The 17,584-nt window shown below is 44.6% G+C and overlaps 2 protein-coding genes across 2 annotated transcripts in view; both read left to right on the top strand.

The window, feature by feature from the left end:
• nbeal2 (neurobeachin-like 2) overlaps positions 1-10,867 on the top strand; it is a 138,460-nt gene extending 127,593 nt beyond the window's left edge. Inside the window, 6 exon segments of the mRNA XM_084336699.1 lie at positions 253-347; positions 928-1,044; positions 1,285-1,446; positions 6,939-7,087; positions 9,534-9,669; positions 10,027-10,867. Of these exon segments, the coding sequence (XP_084192825.1) occupies positions 253-347; positions 928-1,044; positions 1,285-1,446; positions 6,939-7,087; positions 9,534-9,669; positions 10,027-10,122 (755 nt within the window). The 3' untranslated portion in view covers positions 10,123-10,867.
• A 5,906-nt stretch (positions 10,868-16,773) lies between these two features.
• The window catches only part of nradd (neurotrophin receptor associated death domain), a 23,423-nt gene continuing 22,612 nt past the window's right edge, over positions 16,774-17,584 (top strand). Inside the window, exon 1 of the mRNA XM_084336947.1 lies at positions 16,774-17,341. Within this exon, the coding sequence (XP_084193073.1) occupies positions 17,303-17,341 (39 nt within the window). The 5' untranslated portion in view covers positions 16,774-17,302. The remainder of the gene's footprint in view (positions 17,342-17,584) is intronic.

Here is a 17,584-nt window from a genome sequence, read left to right as displayed (position 1 = left end):
GTGTATTTCCTGTCGGCTATTGTAGTAGCAAACGCTGCACCAGGATATACGCCATGGCACTTTTGGAATGTTTATGTTGTCAAGTTTGAAGAGGTCTATAGATAATGAGTGTTTAGTAATAACAATGACAATTGATATGAATCACGATGACAGTGTCAGTGTGTGTGTGTGTGTGCGTGTGCGTGTGTGTGTGCGTGTGCGTGTGTGTGTGTGTGCGTGTGTGTGTGCATGTGCATGTGTTCTTCCGTGTAGATGTTGTTACATGCCTGGCTCTGGACCTCTGTGGTATCTACCTCATCTCTGGCTCAAGGGACACATCCTGTATAGTGTGGCAAGTTCTACAGCAGGTAAATACATGCATATTATTTCTTACATATCAGTCTTGAGTCACATACAATAGCAGATTGAGGTAATGGAATAGCCACACAGCAAGAGCAATGCATAACACAAATAAAAATTGCAGCATGATGCTAAATCAAAATCTCATTACAAAATCATGAACAATAAAATAACATACATTTTGGAGCCTGTAAATTAACACTTCTTCTGGACATTCCTTTGCTCCAATCTTCACATTTACCATTATTTACATTTCACATAAAAAACATATTTACATATAACATTTACCAGTTTGTGTGCAGTTTGTTCACAGTGCTACCCTTGTCACATACAGATGTACAGATTCTGTGCAGTGGTACAGTTGGTAAAACACTGGAAAAGCATGATATTACTGTTCTACTGTGACTTGTTTACACGATGCAGTAGATCCAGACATCAAGTTATTATTCGACAAAATATCTCTGTTGTTTTGCACATAGCGGCGGTTGTTTCTTCCGACATGGTGGTAAATTAGCATTCTAAACGTTCTGTGAAAGGTAGGTTGAAGGTTGCCGGCTAACTAGGTGGAACCTGCTTTGTGTCCGTCAGGGTGGGTTCTCCAGCGGCCTCTCTCCTCGTCCCATGCAGGTCCTCTGTGGACACGACCAGGAGGTCACCTGTGTGGCCATCAGCACAGAACTAGATATGGCTGTCTCAGGGTCAAAGGTGAGAGGTCACCAGGCCATGTTGCATAGTCCAGTAACACAGTAACAAATTGCCTAGATGTCAAAGGTCATAATGTAGGTCAGGTCATATATTGATGATGATGACGATACCTTTATTATTGTTATTGATAATAATAATTACTATAATAACAACAAAGTATGTATTTAATGAACTTAACTTGTTTAAGGTGTAAAGAAAGTATTTTCTCTTACTGATCCCAGTCTGTTGCCTGTGTTGCAGGACGGCACTGTCATAGTGCATGGCGTCCGGCGAGGCCAGTTCCTGCGGACCCTGCGGCCCCCGGGCGAGGGCTGTGTGCCGGCCCAGATCTCTGAGCTCCAGGTGGGCCTGGAGGGGCACATAGTGGCACAGACCTCTCTGGAGGGACACTCTGCTGGGAAGGTATAGAGCACCATATATATACTAGTGTATTATACCATATCTGTGTATAACTTAGAACTCCAGTTTGGGTGATTTTCATGTTTTAACTGACAGTCTATTTAGTCCTGTGTGAATTGAGAAGTTCTGTGACCCTAAGGCCTGTGAATCCCATTTGAAATCTCATATTAGAATTTCAGTAATACATGGGGGTGTCAGTCTGAAAACATTGCATTTTTTCTTTAAAGCATTTTTTTTTCTACTATTCTAAAAATGTTGACTTTGGCTATAGAAGTATTCACCTGACTAATAGAAATCTTTGATGGTGACACACACAATGGGCCTCATTCACAAAGCGATATAAAAAAAAGATTTCGTTCTTAACTAGCATTTCTTCTTATTTTGTTCTCACCTGGGATTCAGCAATGTTTTCTTATTTTTGCTTTTCTCTATAGGCAAGACCAAATTCTAAGAGTGGTCAAGACCACTCTTACCCAGATAAGAAACTCTTACCCAGAAGAAAATAAATAAATAAATAAAAGCCTAAATTGCCCCCAAATACGACTTAAAAAATCCAGAACTTTTCAATAATAATAATAATAATTATATATTGCTGTTAGAACAGTTAGATGCTCTGGCCGCCCACACATATTTAGAGATTGTCTATATCAGTGGTTCCCAAACTTCTTGTTTATGCGGACCACTAGATTGTTATCAAGAACATTTACGGACCACCTCGTATGCAAACAGTAAACATTTATAAATAAACAACTGACTTTGACCTGCATCGTGGGCACTGCGTTCCGTTCTCAGAATGGATTTGAGAGAGCGAGAGATGTGCCATCCAGTCTCCACTTTTATGCGGAGATATTCAGACTCTAGATCTATTTGCAGAGCCAGATGAGTGGCTGCGTAACCGGCATTTCCCAACCTACTGCGCGATTGGCTCTTAGGCCATGTCCAGACGGTGACGATTTTGGGCTTATCCGCCAAAGTATTTTATCGTATGCACATTTGTATTAGCGTTAGCTCAAAAACACAGAACCGGACGACACAAGTTGTTCCGCTAGCGATAACAACAATAATACTTCCGGTCGAGGGGTTTAAAAATAAAAGAGTGAAGTCTAAAACACTGAAGCTATTGAAAGACGTTTATTTTGTACATTTGTGGCAGCGTTACAGCATTTTCAGTTTTTCTGTGCTCGCCTTCCTCCGCCGCCACTGTAGGCAACGTGTTTTCACCAGATAGCAGTGCATGCATGTGAGCCGCGGTGTTTCTCTCCTGTCCTTTGGAAACTAGCGTTAGCTCAAAAGCACAGAACCGGACGACACAAGTTGTTCTGCTAGTGATAACAACAATAAAACTTCCGGTCGGGGGGTTTCAAATTAAAAGAGCGAAGTCTAAAACAGGAAAGACGTTTATTTTGTACATTTGTGGCAGAGTTACAGCATTTTCAGTGTTTGTTTTATTTCTTGAGACGATTTCGTGTTTACTTTTTTAAAATGTTTTTTAAATGAAAACGAAAAAGATCGGTTCCGGATATATTAATATGGAATATTAATACAGTCTATTCCATAATACAGTAGGTGCTGTATGATGAAAATACATTTGAATCTGAGCAAAGCTGTTATGGTTTGTAACCGACCCCAATCGCACAACACAAGACAGGTATGATGGTTTGCCAAGAAACAGATATTTATTGAACAACAGGGAAATACAGGGAAAAGGGCACTGTCCCTTTAAGGGAGAATCACAAATACAGGAATATAATATGAGGGGAAGGAAAGGTGCCTTTAAGAGGCGGGCAGGAAAAGGGAACACTAAGGGAAAGTAAGGGAACGCCTAAGGGAAGGTTAAGGGAACGCCTTGGGACAGAGGAACTAGAGACTAGGTAAACCAGGGACAAGGAGAACTAGGGAGAGAGGACTAGGGACTAGGAGAGCTAGGGAACAGGAGAAACGGGGACTAGGGGAACTAGGGACAAGGAACTAGGTGGAACTAGAAAGGGGAGAACTAGGGAACAGGAACTAGGTGGAACAAGAAGGGGAGAACTTGGGACCAGGAACTAGGTGGAACTAGAAAGGGGAGAACTAGGGAACAGGAACTAGGTGGAACTAGAAAGGGGAGAACTAGGGAACAGAGGGGACTGAGGCCCGCGGAGGCGGGCTGGGGTACAGGGAGGAACTGGGGACAGGTGGGAAAACATCTGGGCCGCTCTGCAGGACAGAGGAGAGAGTTAATGCACAAAAGGGAAAAAACAGAGCAGGTGCAGAACAGTCCAAATAACAAAGTGAACAAAGTAATAATATCTTCGTGTGACAAACACACAGGGGGAGATGTAAAGTCCAAAAATACTATTCTAAGTGAGAACCAAAAACAGAGGCATTACGCTGGGAGATGAAATGTCCAAACTAACTAACAGAGGCAATACGCTGGGAGATGAAATGTCCAAACTAACTAACAGAGGCAATACGCTGGGAGATGAAATGTCCAAACTAACTAACAGAGGCAATACGCTGGGAGAGTGACATCACAATCAAAACTCACCCAGGCGTATGCGTAAAGGTAAAGGGGCAGCAGCGGGAACGGGGGCAAGGGCACTACGCTGAGTGAGTGACATCACAATCAAAACTCACCCAGGCGTATGCGTAAAGGTACGGGGACAGCAGCGGGAACGGGGGCAAGGGCACTACGCTGAGTGAGTGACATCACAATCAAAACTCACCCAGGCGTATGCGTAAAGGTACGGGGACAGCAGCGGGAACGGGGGCAAGGGCACTACGCTGGGTGAGTGACATCACAATCAAAACTCACCCAGGCGCATGCGTAATGGTACAGGGACAGCAACGGGAACGAAGGCATCGCCACCGGGGCGGCTGGCTGTCCGAGCCGAGGGAGAGAGTGCTGGAACAGTGGCGGTGACGAGGGCATCGTCCACCGGGTAGCCGCTGTCGGAGCCGAGGAACAGAGTGCTGGAACAGTGGCGGTGACGAGGGCATCGTCCACCGGGTAGCCGCTGTCGGAGCCGAGGAACAGAGTGCGCGCCACACCTTGGTGTGCGCGTCGGAACAGGGAGCTGGAACAGTGGCGGTGGCGAGGATGTCGTCCACCGGGTAGCCACTGTCGGAGCCGAGGAACAGAGTGCGCGCCACACCTTGGTGTGCGCGTCGGAACAGGGAGCTGGAACAGTGGCGGTGGCGAGGATGTCGTCCACCGGGTAGCCACTGTCGGAGCCGAGGAACAGAGTGCGCGCCACACCTTGGTGTGCGCGTCGGAACAGGGAGCTGGAACAGTGGCGGTGGCGAGGATGTCGTCCACCGGGTAGCCACTGTCGGAGCCGAGGAACAGAGTGGCGCGCCACACCTTGGTGTGCGCGTCGGAACAGAGAGACGCATCGGGGTGCGTCTGCCAGGAGGAGTGTGCCAAGCACGAAGGTCTGGAAGATGCGCGTCTGTGCGCCGGTACGGAGGAGCGTGCCAAGCTCGAAGGTCTGGAAGATGCGCGTCAGTGCGCTGGTACGGAGGAGCGTGCCAAGCTCGAAGGTCTGGAAGATGCGCGTCAGTGCGCTGGTACGGAGGAGCGTGCCAAGCTCGAAGGTCTGGAAGATGCGCGTTGCGCGCTGGTCTGGAGAGCGTGCCAAGCTCGAGCGTCCTTGGAAGATGCGCGTTGCGCGCTGGTACGGAGGAGCGTGCCAAGCTCGAAGGTCTGGAAGATGCGCGTTGCGCGCTGGTCTGGAGAGCGTGCCAAGCTCGAGCGTCCTTGGAAGATGCGCGTTGCGCGCTGTGGACTGGAGAGCGTCTGCGCTGGTCTGGATGTGCGTCAGGACGACAGCTGCGCGGGGGGTCTGAAGTGGATGACTGGGATGCCTCCCGTGGAAGTCTAGGGAGCGCAGACCAGTCCCACTCTCAGGCAACGGCGACAGCAGGCGAAGGCTGGAGCAAACATCTCGACGCCGGAGAATGGAACAGCATAGGCAGACAGAGGATCTCCCGAAAGAGTCTAGATGTTTAGAGAATATGACTCGGCAAGTATACAACACGACCCCACGCCAAAACGAGGGGAAGCGCCCTGGTATTTAAAGCCCACAGGGGGACTAATTAGCCTGCCACCACAGGTGCGAGAGATAATAGAATATCAAACAGGTGTGGCCACTAAGGGTAAGGAACGAGAGGGTGGGGGCTAGAGAGAGTGAGTAGGGAATTCCTAACAGTAGGCTTAAAGAAGACAGAGAATAGGGAATTCCTAACAGTAGGCTTAAAGAAGACAGAGAATAGGGAATTCCTAACAGTAGGCTTAAAGAAGACAGAGAAAAGGTAGTGAGCAGCGGGCAAAACCTCACAAAAGCGCTCCAGTGCTACCTATTGAATACGGGGATCCGCTCATGCAATGCAGACGCAGTTGTGCATACGGCTCTCATATTATAATGAGCCCGTGGGGCGTGTCTGTATGCAAATGAATTGCGCGAGAACGCGCATTTCAGTTTAGAATGAGTGGGATTCATCATTCGACACACCTGGGTAAGAACAGATTTGGACGTTAAGAACGGGTTGATGAGGGCGGCTAAGTGGCGCAGTGGGCAAGGCGCTCGCCACTAACGCAGGAGATGCTGGGTTCGAGCCCAGCTCTCGGCGTTGCTACCAGCTTGGCTGGTCGTTCATACTAATTAAGGCTGTCAAAGTTAACGCGGTATTATTATTTCATGCACACTTTATTCATTGTTTTAAATTATTATATTCTTTTAAATTATTTTGTGCATCACTCTGTTTTGAATTTGATGCAAATTTGCAATGCATGAGGGTCATCCTTTTGTGTTAAATGGCTGCATAAAGCAAGCATTTGTTGACTCATGTTGATAAGAGTATTAAAATTTGGAACTTGAAAAAGATCCGTTTAAGGTAGATAAAAAAAAAATAAAAAAAAATGCGATTAATCGCGAGTTAACTATGGACAATCATGCGATTAATTGCGATTAAATATTTTAATCAATTGACAGCACTAATACTAATACAATTGGCAGTATTAGGGGGTGGGAAGCTGGTGGGTGGGGATCGGACGTTGTGGACAGCGACTCCTACAGGTCGGTTGGTGCGCCTGCGCAGCAGAATCAGGAAGCAACGTGTCCCTCCCACGCAGACCCTCGCCGCTGAGAGATCGCGCTGTGCAGGTGAAAAGATGCGACGGCTGCCTCCTCGTGTACCGGAGGGGACACGTGATGCAAGGCTTCATCCACATTGCAGCCGACCAGTGGGAGGCATGGCCTAACAACGTTCGAGACAGGGGAGTAGAATTGGACAATACGAAATTGGGGAAGGGAGAAAAATAGAAAATGGGGAGAAAAAGTAGATAAAAAAAAAATAACAGGTTGATGAATGCGGTGGTAGCTTTTCTTATTTGTTCTCTTAACAGACGGTTAAGAAACAATATAAGAAAAATAATAAGAGAGTATTGGTGAATGAGGCCCATTGTTTGCCTGCTTATGACACTAATAATAATAATTCTCTCTTTCCTCATAAAGGGGAAGTACTGCGTCTATGTGTACTCTGTAAACGGCTGTCTGCTGTCCTCCTCCACCATGGAGGAGCAGGTCTCTGCTCTCCTCCTCGTCTCCGACTACGTCATCCTAGGCACCTTACAGGGAAACCTCCAGATAAGAGACTTATACAGGTAAGAGACTTATCCAGACAAGAGACTTATCCAGATAAGATACTTATACAGGTAAGAGACTTATCCAGACAAGAGACTTATCCAGATAAGATACTTATACAGGTAAGATACTTATACAGGTAAGATACTTATCCAGACAAGAGACTTATACAGGTAAGATACTTATACAGATAAGAGACTTATCCAGACAAGAGACTTATCCAGATAAGATACTTATCCAGATAAGATACTTATACAGGTAAGATACTTATACAGGTAAGAGACTTATCCAGACAAGAGACTTATCCAGATAAGATACTTATACAGGTAAGATACTTATACAGATAAGAGACTTACCCAGACAAGAGACTTATCCAGATAAGATACTTATACAGATAAGAGACTTATCCAGACAAGAGACTTATCCAGATAAGATACTTGTACAGGTAAGATGCTTATCCAGACAAGAGACTTATCCAGATAAGATACTTATACAGGTAAGAGACTTATCCAGACAAGAGACTTATCCAGATAAGATACTTATACAGGTAAGATATTTATACAGGTAAGATACTTATCCAGACAAGAGACTTATCCAGATAAGATACTTATCCAGATAAGATACTTATACAGGTAAGAGACTTATCCAGGTAAGAGACTTATCCAGACAAGAGACTTATCCAGATAAGATACTTATACAGGTAAGATACTTATACAGATAAGAGACTTATCCAGACAAGAGACTTATCCAGATAAGATACTTATACTGATAAGAGACTTATTCAGACAAGAGACTTATCCAGATAAGATACTTGTACAGGTAAGATACTTATCCAGACAAGAGACGTATCCAGATAAGATACTTATACAGGTAAGATACTTATACAGATAAGAAACTTATCCAGATAAGATACTTATACAGGTAAGATACTTATACAGATAATATACTTATCCAGACAAGAGACTTATCCAGATAAGATACTTATACAGGTAAGATACTTATCCAGACAAGAGACTTATCCAGATAAGATACTTATCCAGATAAGATACTTATACAGGTAAGAGACTTATCCAGGTAAGAGACTTATCCAGACAAGAGACTTATCCAGATAAGATACTTATACAGGTAAGATACTTATCCAGATAAGAGACTTATCCAGATAAGAGATTTATACAGGTAAGAGACTTATACAAGGAAGAAACGTATCCAGATAAGAGACTTATGCAGGTAAGATACTTATACAGGTAAGAGACTTATACAAGTAAGAGACTTATCCAGATAAGAGACTTATGCAGAAGAGACTTATACAGGTAAGAGACTTATACAGGTAAGACTTATCGAGATAAGAGACGTATACAGGTAAGAGACTTATACAAGGAAGAAACTTATCCAGACAAGAGACTTATGCAGGTAAGAGACTTATATCGAGATAAGAGACTTATATAGGTAAGACACTTATCGAGATAAGAGACTTATATAGGTAAGAAACATATCCAGATAAGAGACTTATATAGGTAAGAGACTTATACAGATAAGAGACTTATACAGGTAAGAGACTTATCCAGATAAGAGACTTATATAGGTAAGAAACGTATCCAGATAAGAGACTTATATAGGTAAGAAACGTATCCAGATAAGAGACTTATATAGGTAAGAGACTTATACAGATAAGAGACTTATACAGGTAAGAGACTTATCCAGATAAGATACTTATACAGGTAAGAAACGTATCCAGATAAGAGACGTATACAGGTAAGAGACTTATACAAGGAAGAAACTTATCCAGACAAGAGACTTATAGATAAGAGACTTAGACAGATAAGAGACTTATACAGGTAAGAGACTTAGATAGATAAGAGACTTATACAGGTAAGAGACTTAGACAGATAAGAGACTTATACAGGTAAGAGACTTAGACAGATAAGAGACTTATACAGGTAAGGAACATTATCAATGTTGCCTTGTCTGTAACTTCTTATGCTGCCGTTGTGACCCTGGTCTCTATGAGACTAACCTGGATTGATGAAGATAAGTAAATAGAATCAGTAACATTCTTGATTTTTTTAGATCGTAAAAGAAGATCAGTTAGCCCTAATAGTGCCAGTGAGTTGAATTGGATGTGATCTCATGGACATTGAAGACTGAAAAGACTGTAGGAACAAACAAACAAAAAACAGAGATGTAGTGGATTAAACCCACTTCTATCTCTCTTTAATTGACCCACTTTTTTATTTGTGAAATTAGTTTACCCACCTTTTAAGCAGATAAAAAAAAATACGATAGTATATATCATAATAGTATCAGATTGATGGAAATTACATGGAAAATATTTAATTTTTTTTTTTTACATATCCATGATTATTGCCATTAACTGTGATTGTCGAGTGGAGAGTTCAGTTCAGTAGAGTCCTCTTTGTTTCGCCGCCGCCGAGTCGCTGAACCTCGTCTTCTTTGGTTCTATGCCAGCCTGGACCTCGCGGTGCCCCCCCTGGCCTTGAAGGTCCCAGTGAGGAGCGTCTCTGTGACCAAGGAGAGCAGCCACATCCTGGTGGGCCTGGAGGACGGGAAGCTCATAGTGGTGGGGGCGGGCAAGCCAGAGGAGGTGAGAAGCGGGGGGTGTCAAGTGATTGCAACATTGTATGTGTGTGTGTGTGTGTGTGTGTGTGTGTGTGGGGGGGGGGGGCGATGAATACCTGAATAATGTATAACTACTCGTCGAGAACAAGTTCATTCACATTATAATGTCGCTGTTTGGTTTTGGTACATCTCGACCTGAATGTTGGGTCTTTCGACAGCGTCTTAACACTTCCAAACTTGAGTCGTTTGATCTTTTTCTTCTTCCTTGCCGGGCGTCTACGAGGGATTAACACATCTAGACTTGGACGTTTAGATCTCTTTGACGGTGTCTTTATTGGCCCCCGGAGTGAATGACAACTTGTTTTTCTGCCTCGTCTTTCAGGTGCGATCGGGGCAGTTCTCGCGCCGCCTCTGGGGCTCCACACGCCGCATCTCCCAGGTGTCCTCGGGCGAGACGGAGTACAACCCCACGGAGTGACAGCCTTCGACCCCCCACCGCCTGTCCGCCCGCCGCGCTGTTTTCAAAGGGACCCCCGTAAAAAGGGTGGCGATAGACGGTGCTCACCTTTGCCGGATAAAACCAGGCTTTCCCTCCAGCCTCCTCCCGAATCCTGGAAAACAATCCTTCTCAGCCTCTGAACTCTCCCGAGAGAGCAACTAGTCACTGAGCACTTTGTACTAAAGGGAAACAATATTTTAATGGATTTTTCCAGCGACAGGTTTTTGTAATTCTGTGTTCATTCAGCATCATTCCAAAGAATGCTCTTGGACGGAGAAGAGACAACTCTGTTTTTTTTTTTTTGTGTGACTCACATATCACAGAGGACCTGCAGGCACCATGACTCACAGCCTTACAGACACGGCACAGCCAAGGAGAGAGTTAATGCAGTGGTTTCCCCACGCGCTCTCGACCCCTGGCTCCTGCTATTGTCAGTGGAACACCCCCCCCCCCTCCCTTCCTTTCAGTTGTTCCAAAGTCGTTTGTTTGGCAAATGGCACCTTCTTAAAATTCCTCGAAAACTTGAAAGAAAATGTTGTTCATAGAGATTTCCTGCGCGTAATACTAGTGTACACCACAAGATGGTTGATCTCCTCTGTGCACACGTGTGGCTGGAGAGGAGGCAGGGTAATTACTTACAGGTAGTGGATCTGTGCTGTGTTATTCCCACTAATGGTAAACGTCAAGATTTCCTGATCTGAGATCAGTGCCCAGGGGAGGCCTCACCCCCCCCCCCCCCCCCCCCCCCCCCCCATCTCGGATCTAGTCAACCTCGGGAGGAGATGCCCTCTAATTGCCTTACAGAGGAGAAAAGGCCATTGTTCTGATACATGTGAAATATAGAATAGAATAGAATATCTTTATTGTCAAGTACATTTTGACGTAAATCTGCATTTAACGAGTTAGGAGCCGCGGGCACCCACAGTCCAGCACCCGGGGACCGACTACCCGGAGGAAACCCACGAAAAGGCACATGGAGAACATGCGGCCTCCACACAGAAAGGCCTTCCAGCGAGTTTGTTTGAGCCCAGTACCTTCTCGCTGTGAGGCCACAGCGCTGACCACTGCTTCCAGTGTGCGGCCGTTTCATTTGAATAGAATATCTGTTGTATGACGGTCGGTTGTGTTTTCCATGCTACTGAATCATATTGCTATGTCTTTGTTTTAGCTGATCTGAAAAAGTGCCTTTTGCATCTTGCATCTCAAGCTACACATGCACACACACACACGCACGCACGCACATACACGCACACACACAGTCATCTATTTGGTCTCTTGCGCCATCCCTGTTCAAGGTCACTGTCCAGTGTCCATCAACTTTGCTGCTGTAGACACACCAAAACAAGATAAAAGTTTTATTTTACGTTTATAATGTCATTTTAGTCTAGCTCAATGCATTTCCCTGCTTATTCGTTATTTACCTTAAGTTCGGTTAGCTGTTTTAGCTCAAAGCATCTCTCTCTACTACGCTATTGTATTATTTCTGACGCACTGAAAGCTTCTTCCGAAGAGCTGACTGTGAAATACATGAGAAGAAGAAAGTCTCTGAGCAAACAGAGGAATTTACTTCCTGCCTGCTCCTCTCCTGCGGTCGCGGTCGCGGCTGCCAGTCTGGTCAGAGTTAATTGTTATGCACTGTCATCATGGGAGAAACAAAGGGAACCGTCTGGGCAAATGCAATACCAACAAAATGGTGCGTGAATACAGCATGGCTCTCTTCGAGCGATGCAAATCGCCTTTTACAAGTGAAAGAGAAAACGGAAGATATATTTGAAATGTTGACGGTTATTTGCTCTGTACCTAGTTAAAGGCACAATGAGTACGATTTTACAAAAAAAAAAAAATGTATAGACTGATACAAAAATAATCCCTCTCACAACACGGTTTATGTACAATCAACATTTTATTTGAATCACCCTGGCTGCAATATTAGTCAAGAAACGGGGTCTTGTCGAACGGGTGTGTGTGTGTGTACTGCGTAAATATACATGATTGTTTGCATAAGCGACTGTGCAAGTATACCTTTGCTGTATTAGTTTGCATATTGATACTCGTTTGTATAACACTGGTGTGTTTTGTCGTAAAATGTTCTGAATGTAATGGTGATCTCACTGACCTATGCAGTCACTGGTGTTCAACATGCCGTCACAATTGTCCTATAGTGTCCTCCTTCCTGTTCGTCACACAGCCCCCCAGCCACTAACCCAGACACTTCTGCTGTACACATGTTGTATATACCTACTAAGACGTCCGCATTCCCAAGTGTCTTCAGTCAGCCAGCACTGCTTTGATTTTTTTTTGACCTGTTTTAATTCTTTATATATATATCCACTATTTTGGCATTTGTATTGTTCTTAAAGGATGTTTGAAAATACACACACTTTTTTTAAATCAAGCCGCTTGCCGTGACTTTTCTGTGACTTTCCTGTGACAACGTGAATCCACAACATCACTCTCACCCTTCGGTCAGACACGTTGGTTCAAGTTGACCTTATATGGCCATATAACCGTGTTGCCTGCTCCCACATAGTTTTAGTGACTCTCCACAGCCCCTCGTCCCAGGGACGACTGTCCGCAAAAAAAAAAAAAATAGCTTTAATTCTTCCATGAGTCCCGGCGGGGAGGAAACTGATATGACATCATGGCGACTGAAGCGCGTTCTGTTGTACATCAAGACGAGTCACGACGGTTCAGACCTTGGGTTCTACTGGAACCCTGTAACTCTCATCTGTCTGTGTCTAAACTGTCTATTAAGAGGTGAAGGGGTCAGCGGGCAACGGCAGCGCATTGACTTAAAGAAGGAGCCTTTGATCTGCCGGTGGGCTGAACATCCTGCCAGCCTCCCATAAACACCTCCAGGGTAACCATTCACTGTGTCATAGAGGGAGGAGGTGGGGGTGGGTGGTGGTATGTGTGGGGGGGTGTAGTGGTAAAAACTTGCCTGTAGACCCCTGGTCAATACAAGTGGAGAAGGAGAGCGAGGGGAGGAGGAGGGAGGGCTACCGCAGGCTATTCTACTCTCTGATGTGGCCACACTGACAATGGTAGGAGGGGCCGACACCTCGCTCACGTTTATTGGACGTATGTCCCTCTGACCTCTCGTGTCCTGAGGGGAGGTCGGGGGTGGGTGGGGGGTACTATCGTGAGCTCTCGCAATCTTGTCGGTGTTGTCTGAGTTCCTACTGCCAAGAACCACAACAACCCTCAAATTGTCCCCCCGCGATGGCTTCAGCCCCCCCTCCCCCTCTGGTCCGTGCCTTCCTGGTTATAGGATGACAGGACAAGATCCTGGATCTTATTACTGCCTTACGCCGCAGTGCTAATTCTCACCCACGTATGACCGCAGAAAACCCCCAGCCGTTTGACATCATATCCAGGATGAAGTACTACATCCACCCCTGACTGTATTGTTAAGACACAACTTTTATCACCCCGGGGGGGAGGGGGAGGTGAGTTGTCAGCAGCAGCACTACAAAGCGATGGTTGGAAGAGAATGTAGAAAGAAATGGAATATAGACATTGACTTTTGTTTGACATTTATTATGAAATATGTATGTATTTTATAGTATTCCTAGTAAAGAAGATGGATTCAAGATTATTTTTATTTGTCCCTAGGGAAATTTGTCTGGCAGTCAAATTCTATTTATTTTTCTCTCTCATCGGTTCATTTAAGTGAATCTAACCATTCAAGTTTTTCCAGGTGTTTTAAGAGTTTTTAATCGAGCTCCCTGAGACTCCTGGCCCCCAGTCACTATGCATGACTCGTGATATGGGTTTTTATTCTATTGGCTACTTTGATAATTAAGTGAAGACATGTCTTTAGGTCTCACTGGCATAGCACCCCTGCTTCACTCCAATCCAGTTGACTGTGTGAGTGGGTGTGAGGAAGGGAAGGAACTACAATGGGCAGCCTGGCTCATTTCAGGGAGCTAAATCTTAGGATTGGAGCTCATGATTGGAGTGGGAGAGGTTTGATTATATTTGACCAGTATGTACCAAAAGTATTTGTTCGTACATTTTTGCCTGGCACTAATTGTGTGTGTGAGAGAGAGAGAGAGAGAGAGAGAGAGAGAGAGAGAGAGAGAGAGAGAGAGAGGGAAAGAAATGACTACCTACTATGCTAATATATCTTTACTACTATACACTCAAGACTGTAGCACTCAAGTTCGACACTGTTTGACGAACAATCTTACCCTTTAGCTGCCAGAGTTGTAGCATTCCTGATGACTTGTTGTACAGGACTTGTAAGGCGTGTTGGATAAAAGCGTTAGCTAAATTACTAAATGTAAATGTAGAAAGAGAGAGAGAGGAGAATAGACTGAAATATAGATGTTATAATAATTGAAACATAAAGTTGTCAGAAAGACGAGACATCCTCTCTCCCAGACTGGCCCGTCCTCTCTCTCCCCTCTCAGTGCGGCCTTTGAAGTGTCTCCACTATTGTGTCTGAAGAGAGAGATCTCCATTTGTTTTTCCTCTGAAGTTACCCAGACCCCCTGGGATGCTCCTCTCTCTCCAGATAGAATTTACAAGGTGTGTAATTCACCCTCTGTTTGTTTTCAGTGGGGGCTCTTTGAGTTGCATGAGATCAAACATGAACTCTGGAGAGGATCTAGTTTAATTCATGCTTCTGTCTCTGATAACAGCCTGGTCGGGTCTGTTTGTTGTCCTGCCCTCCATGTACCGTTTAGTACTTCCCATGTTAGATGTAGGCACGGGCCTCATCCTTACAAGTGTGTTACCTGCACTTCTGCCCCATCCTGTAATCCAGTAGAGAGATATTTTACTCATTAAAGCCCCAATTCAGTTTTTCTTTTTACCATCTCCAAAAAAAGTATTTTACTGCTATAAAATGCAGTCGAATTTCAGGTTTAGCTATCTTGTTGTCTACTGTCAGCAGTCCTTGCACCAAGAGCAGCCAATCAATTTGAGAATAAAAAAAAGAAAATCCTCCAATACCTTATTGAGAGGTTGGACTATTTACAAAAGAGCTATAATAACATTTATATTTCAAATGTCTACAGAATGTGCAATTATGGGTAAACCTATTATGTATAGTGTTTTATAGACTGTTTCAAAGTGACCCAAATGTATTTCCTGTTGCTATGTTTGCTAATACGATAATTGGCAGGAGATACATTTGTGTCCAAACTGTTCCCTAGCAACAGAATTCCAATTAAACCGTCTATATAGCTACATAAATTGCAACCAGCAGGCCAAACAAATAACAGTTAGCGTGGCTCCGTTTTATGTCGTGCAAGTTGGTGCAACTGTGTATCAATTTGCTTTATTCTTTTTAATATAGTATAACTTCAACGTCTTTTTAGATGATTATTATTATTACCACCACGTGGCAGCGACGTAGCCAATCACAGATCAGGTTTTACGAGTGCGGAGGTGGGGAGGCGTGAATACTTTCCCCAAGGTGGTTGTCCTTCCGCGTTCGGTTTGCGCGGCCTGATTGGCCACTGACGCTTCTCTCAGCGCCCAATCGCGTTGCGCCTAGCTTTCAGTTCCACAGCCCATTTCCTCGTATTGTTTTCATCTCTCTATATTAACGTAGCCCGTTTTCATCTCTCTATATTAACGTAGCCCATTTCCTCGTATTGTTTTCATCTCTCTATATTAACGTAGCCCATTTCCTCGTATTGTTTTCATCGCTCTATATTAACGTAGCCCATTTCCTCGTATTGTTTTCATCTCTCTATAATAACGCAACACGCTATTCATATCAATCGACATCACATCAATATAAATAACGTATTGTTTTCATCTCTCTATATTAACGTAACGCGCTATTCATATCAATCGACATCACATCAATATAAATAACGTATTGTTTTCATCTCTCTATATTAACGTAAACGCGCTATTCATATCAATCGACATCACATCAATATAAATAACGTATTGTTTTCATCTCTCTATATTAACGTAACGCGCTATTCATATCAATCGACATCACATCAAAATAACGTATTGTTTTCAGTATATTGCACGGCAGTAGCAGTATATTGATGCACAGCGGTAGTAGTTTAGTGCATTGATGTGCTAGTTAGTTAGTATATTGATGCACGGCAGCAGGGCCGGACTGGGGAAATAATTCATACCGGGAGATATAGCGCGAAATATAGCCCCAGTCAGGCCACTTTTTTAGCGGGGGGTCTGGGGGTCCCCCACCAGAAACATTTTTGTTACAAAGACTTCCTGCATACTGGTGAATTTGAGTGCATGTGAATCACAAATAATGAGCCGAACTCCCGGTGCTCCCGATGGCCAGTCCGGGCCTGCACGGCGGTAGCGAGTGCGTTGATAGTTAGTAGTATATTGATGCAGGTAGGTAGCTGATGCGACGGACTTGTGGAACTGAGAGAAGTTCTGAAAGTTAGGAGCGAGCGTTAGGAGTAACGCGATTGGGCGCTGAGAGAAGCGTCAGTGGCCAATCAGGCGGCGCAAACCGAACGCGGAAGGACAACCACCTTGGGGAAAGTATTCACGCGGTGGGCAGGGTAGGGGGGGAGGGAGGGGGAGAGGTGGAGGGAGGGAGGGAGGGAGGGGAGAGGTGGGGCGAGTGCTTGAAAGAACTTTGGGGCAACTTTGGCGCATCTGTTTCTGAGCTGGAGAGCGAGGAGGAGGTATGCTGCGTCTGCGAGCCGAGATCGAGGGACGTTTTTATTAGAATACAAATATAGAATAGAAGTACTTTATTCATCCCTAGGGAAATTCAGCACCACAGATCGCGCACAATAAACATTTAGGTAGTCAAAGATCAGAATACACAGTCAAAGATATACATTCTAAAATATGTATTATATTTTTGTTAGATGACGATCGTGAAGAATGTAACAACGAAACAGATATATGTTGTTTTTGGACACGTTCTTCGTGCAGCAGGGCGACGGGTTTCACTCTGAACAGGATCTGCAGCACAGGACTGGACCGAAGCTGTCATCCGGAGGAGCGCAGAACCTACAAGTTGTTTCCACGCCGTCTTGTCTGTCTCCCCCCACGGACTGGGTGTTTTAAAGAGGCCGTTAAACGAGTTTTACTTTCGTGGTCTGTCTGTCGGGTGAACTAGTTCATCTGTTGGTCTATTAAGCGGCACTGAGAGCTCGTTCCTTGGATCAATCTAATAAAGCCGCCGCGACGGACTGAAGACATGGACGCGCTTCTGATCTGCGCGCTACTTCTAGTCAAAGTGAGTAAAGTAATACTTCTGCGCTTTCCTACTTCTTCCGATGAGACATTGCAACATGCAGGCCTGAAGACCGCACAGTAGCCCTGTCGTGGAAACGTTTTACCACTGAATATTGCTGAATAAGAGGCCATATTATAGGTATCTTATTTACGAGACCGAATTATTCATCCTGTAAAATACGAAATAGCTCGGAAGTACATTTGCTTCTCAAGGTCTTTCTTGGACATAATCCTACTACTCAGG

The sequence above is a fragment of the Notolepis coatsorum genome, assembly GCF_963971535.1.
Source record: "Notolepis coatsorum genome assembly, chromosome: 19".
Lineage (NCBI taxonomy): Eukaryota > Metazoa > Chordata > Actinopteri > Aulopiformes > Paralepididae > Notolepis > Notolepis coatsorum.
Note: the sequence above shows the minus strand (reverse complement) of the source record. Positions and strands in the feature narration are given on the sequence as shown.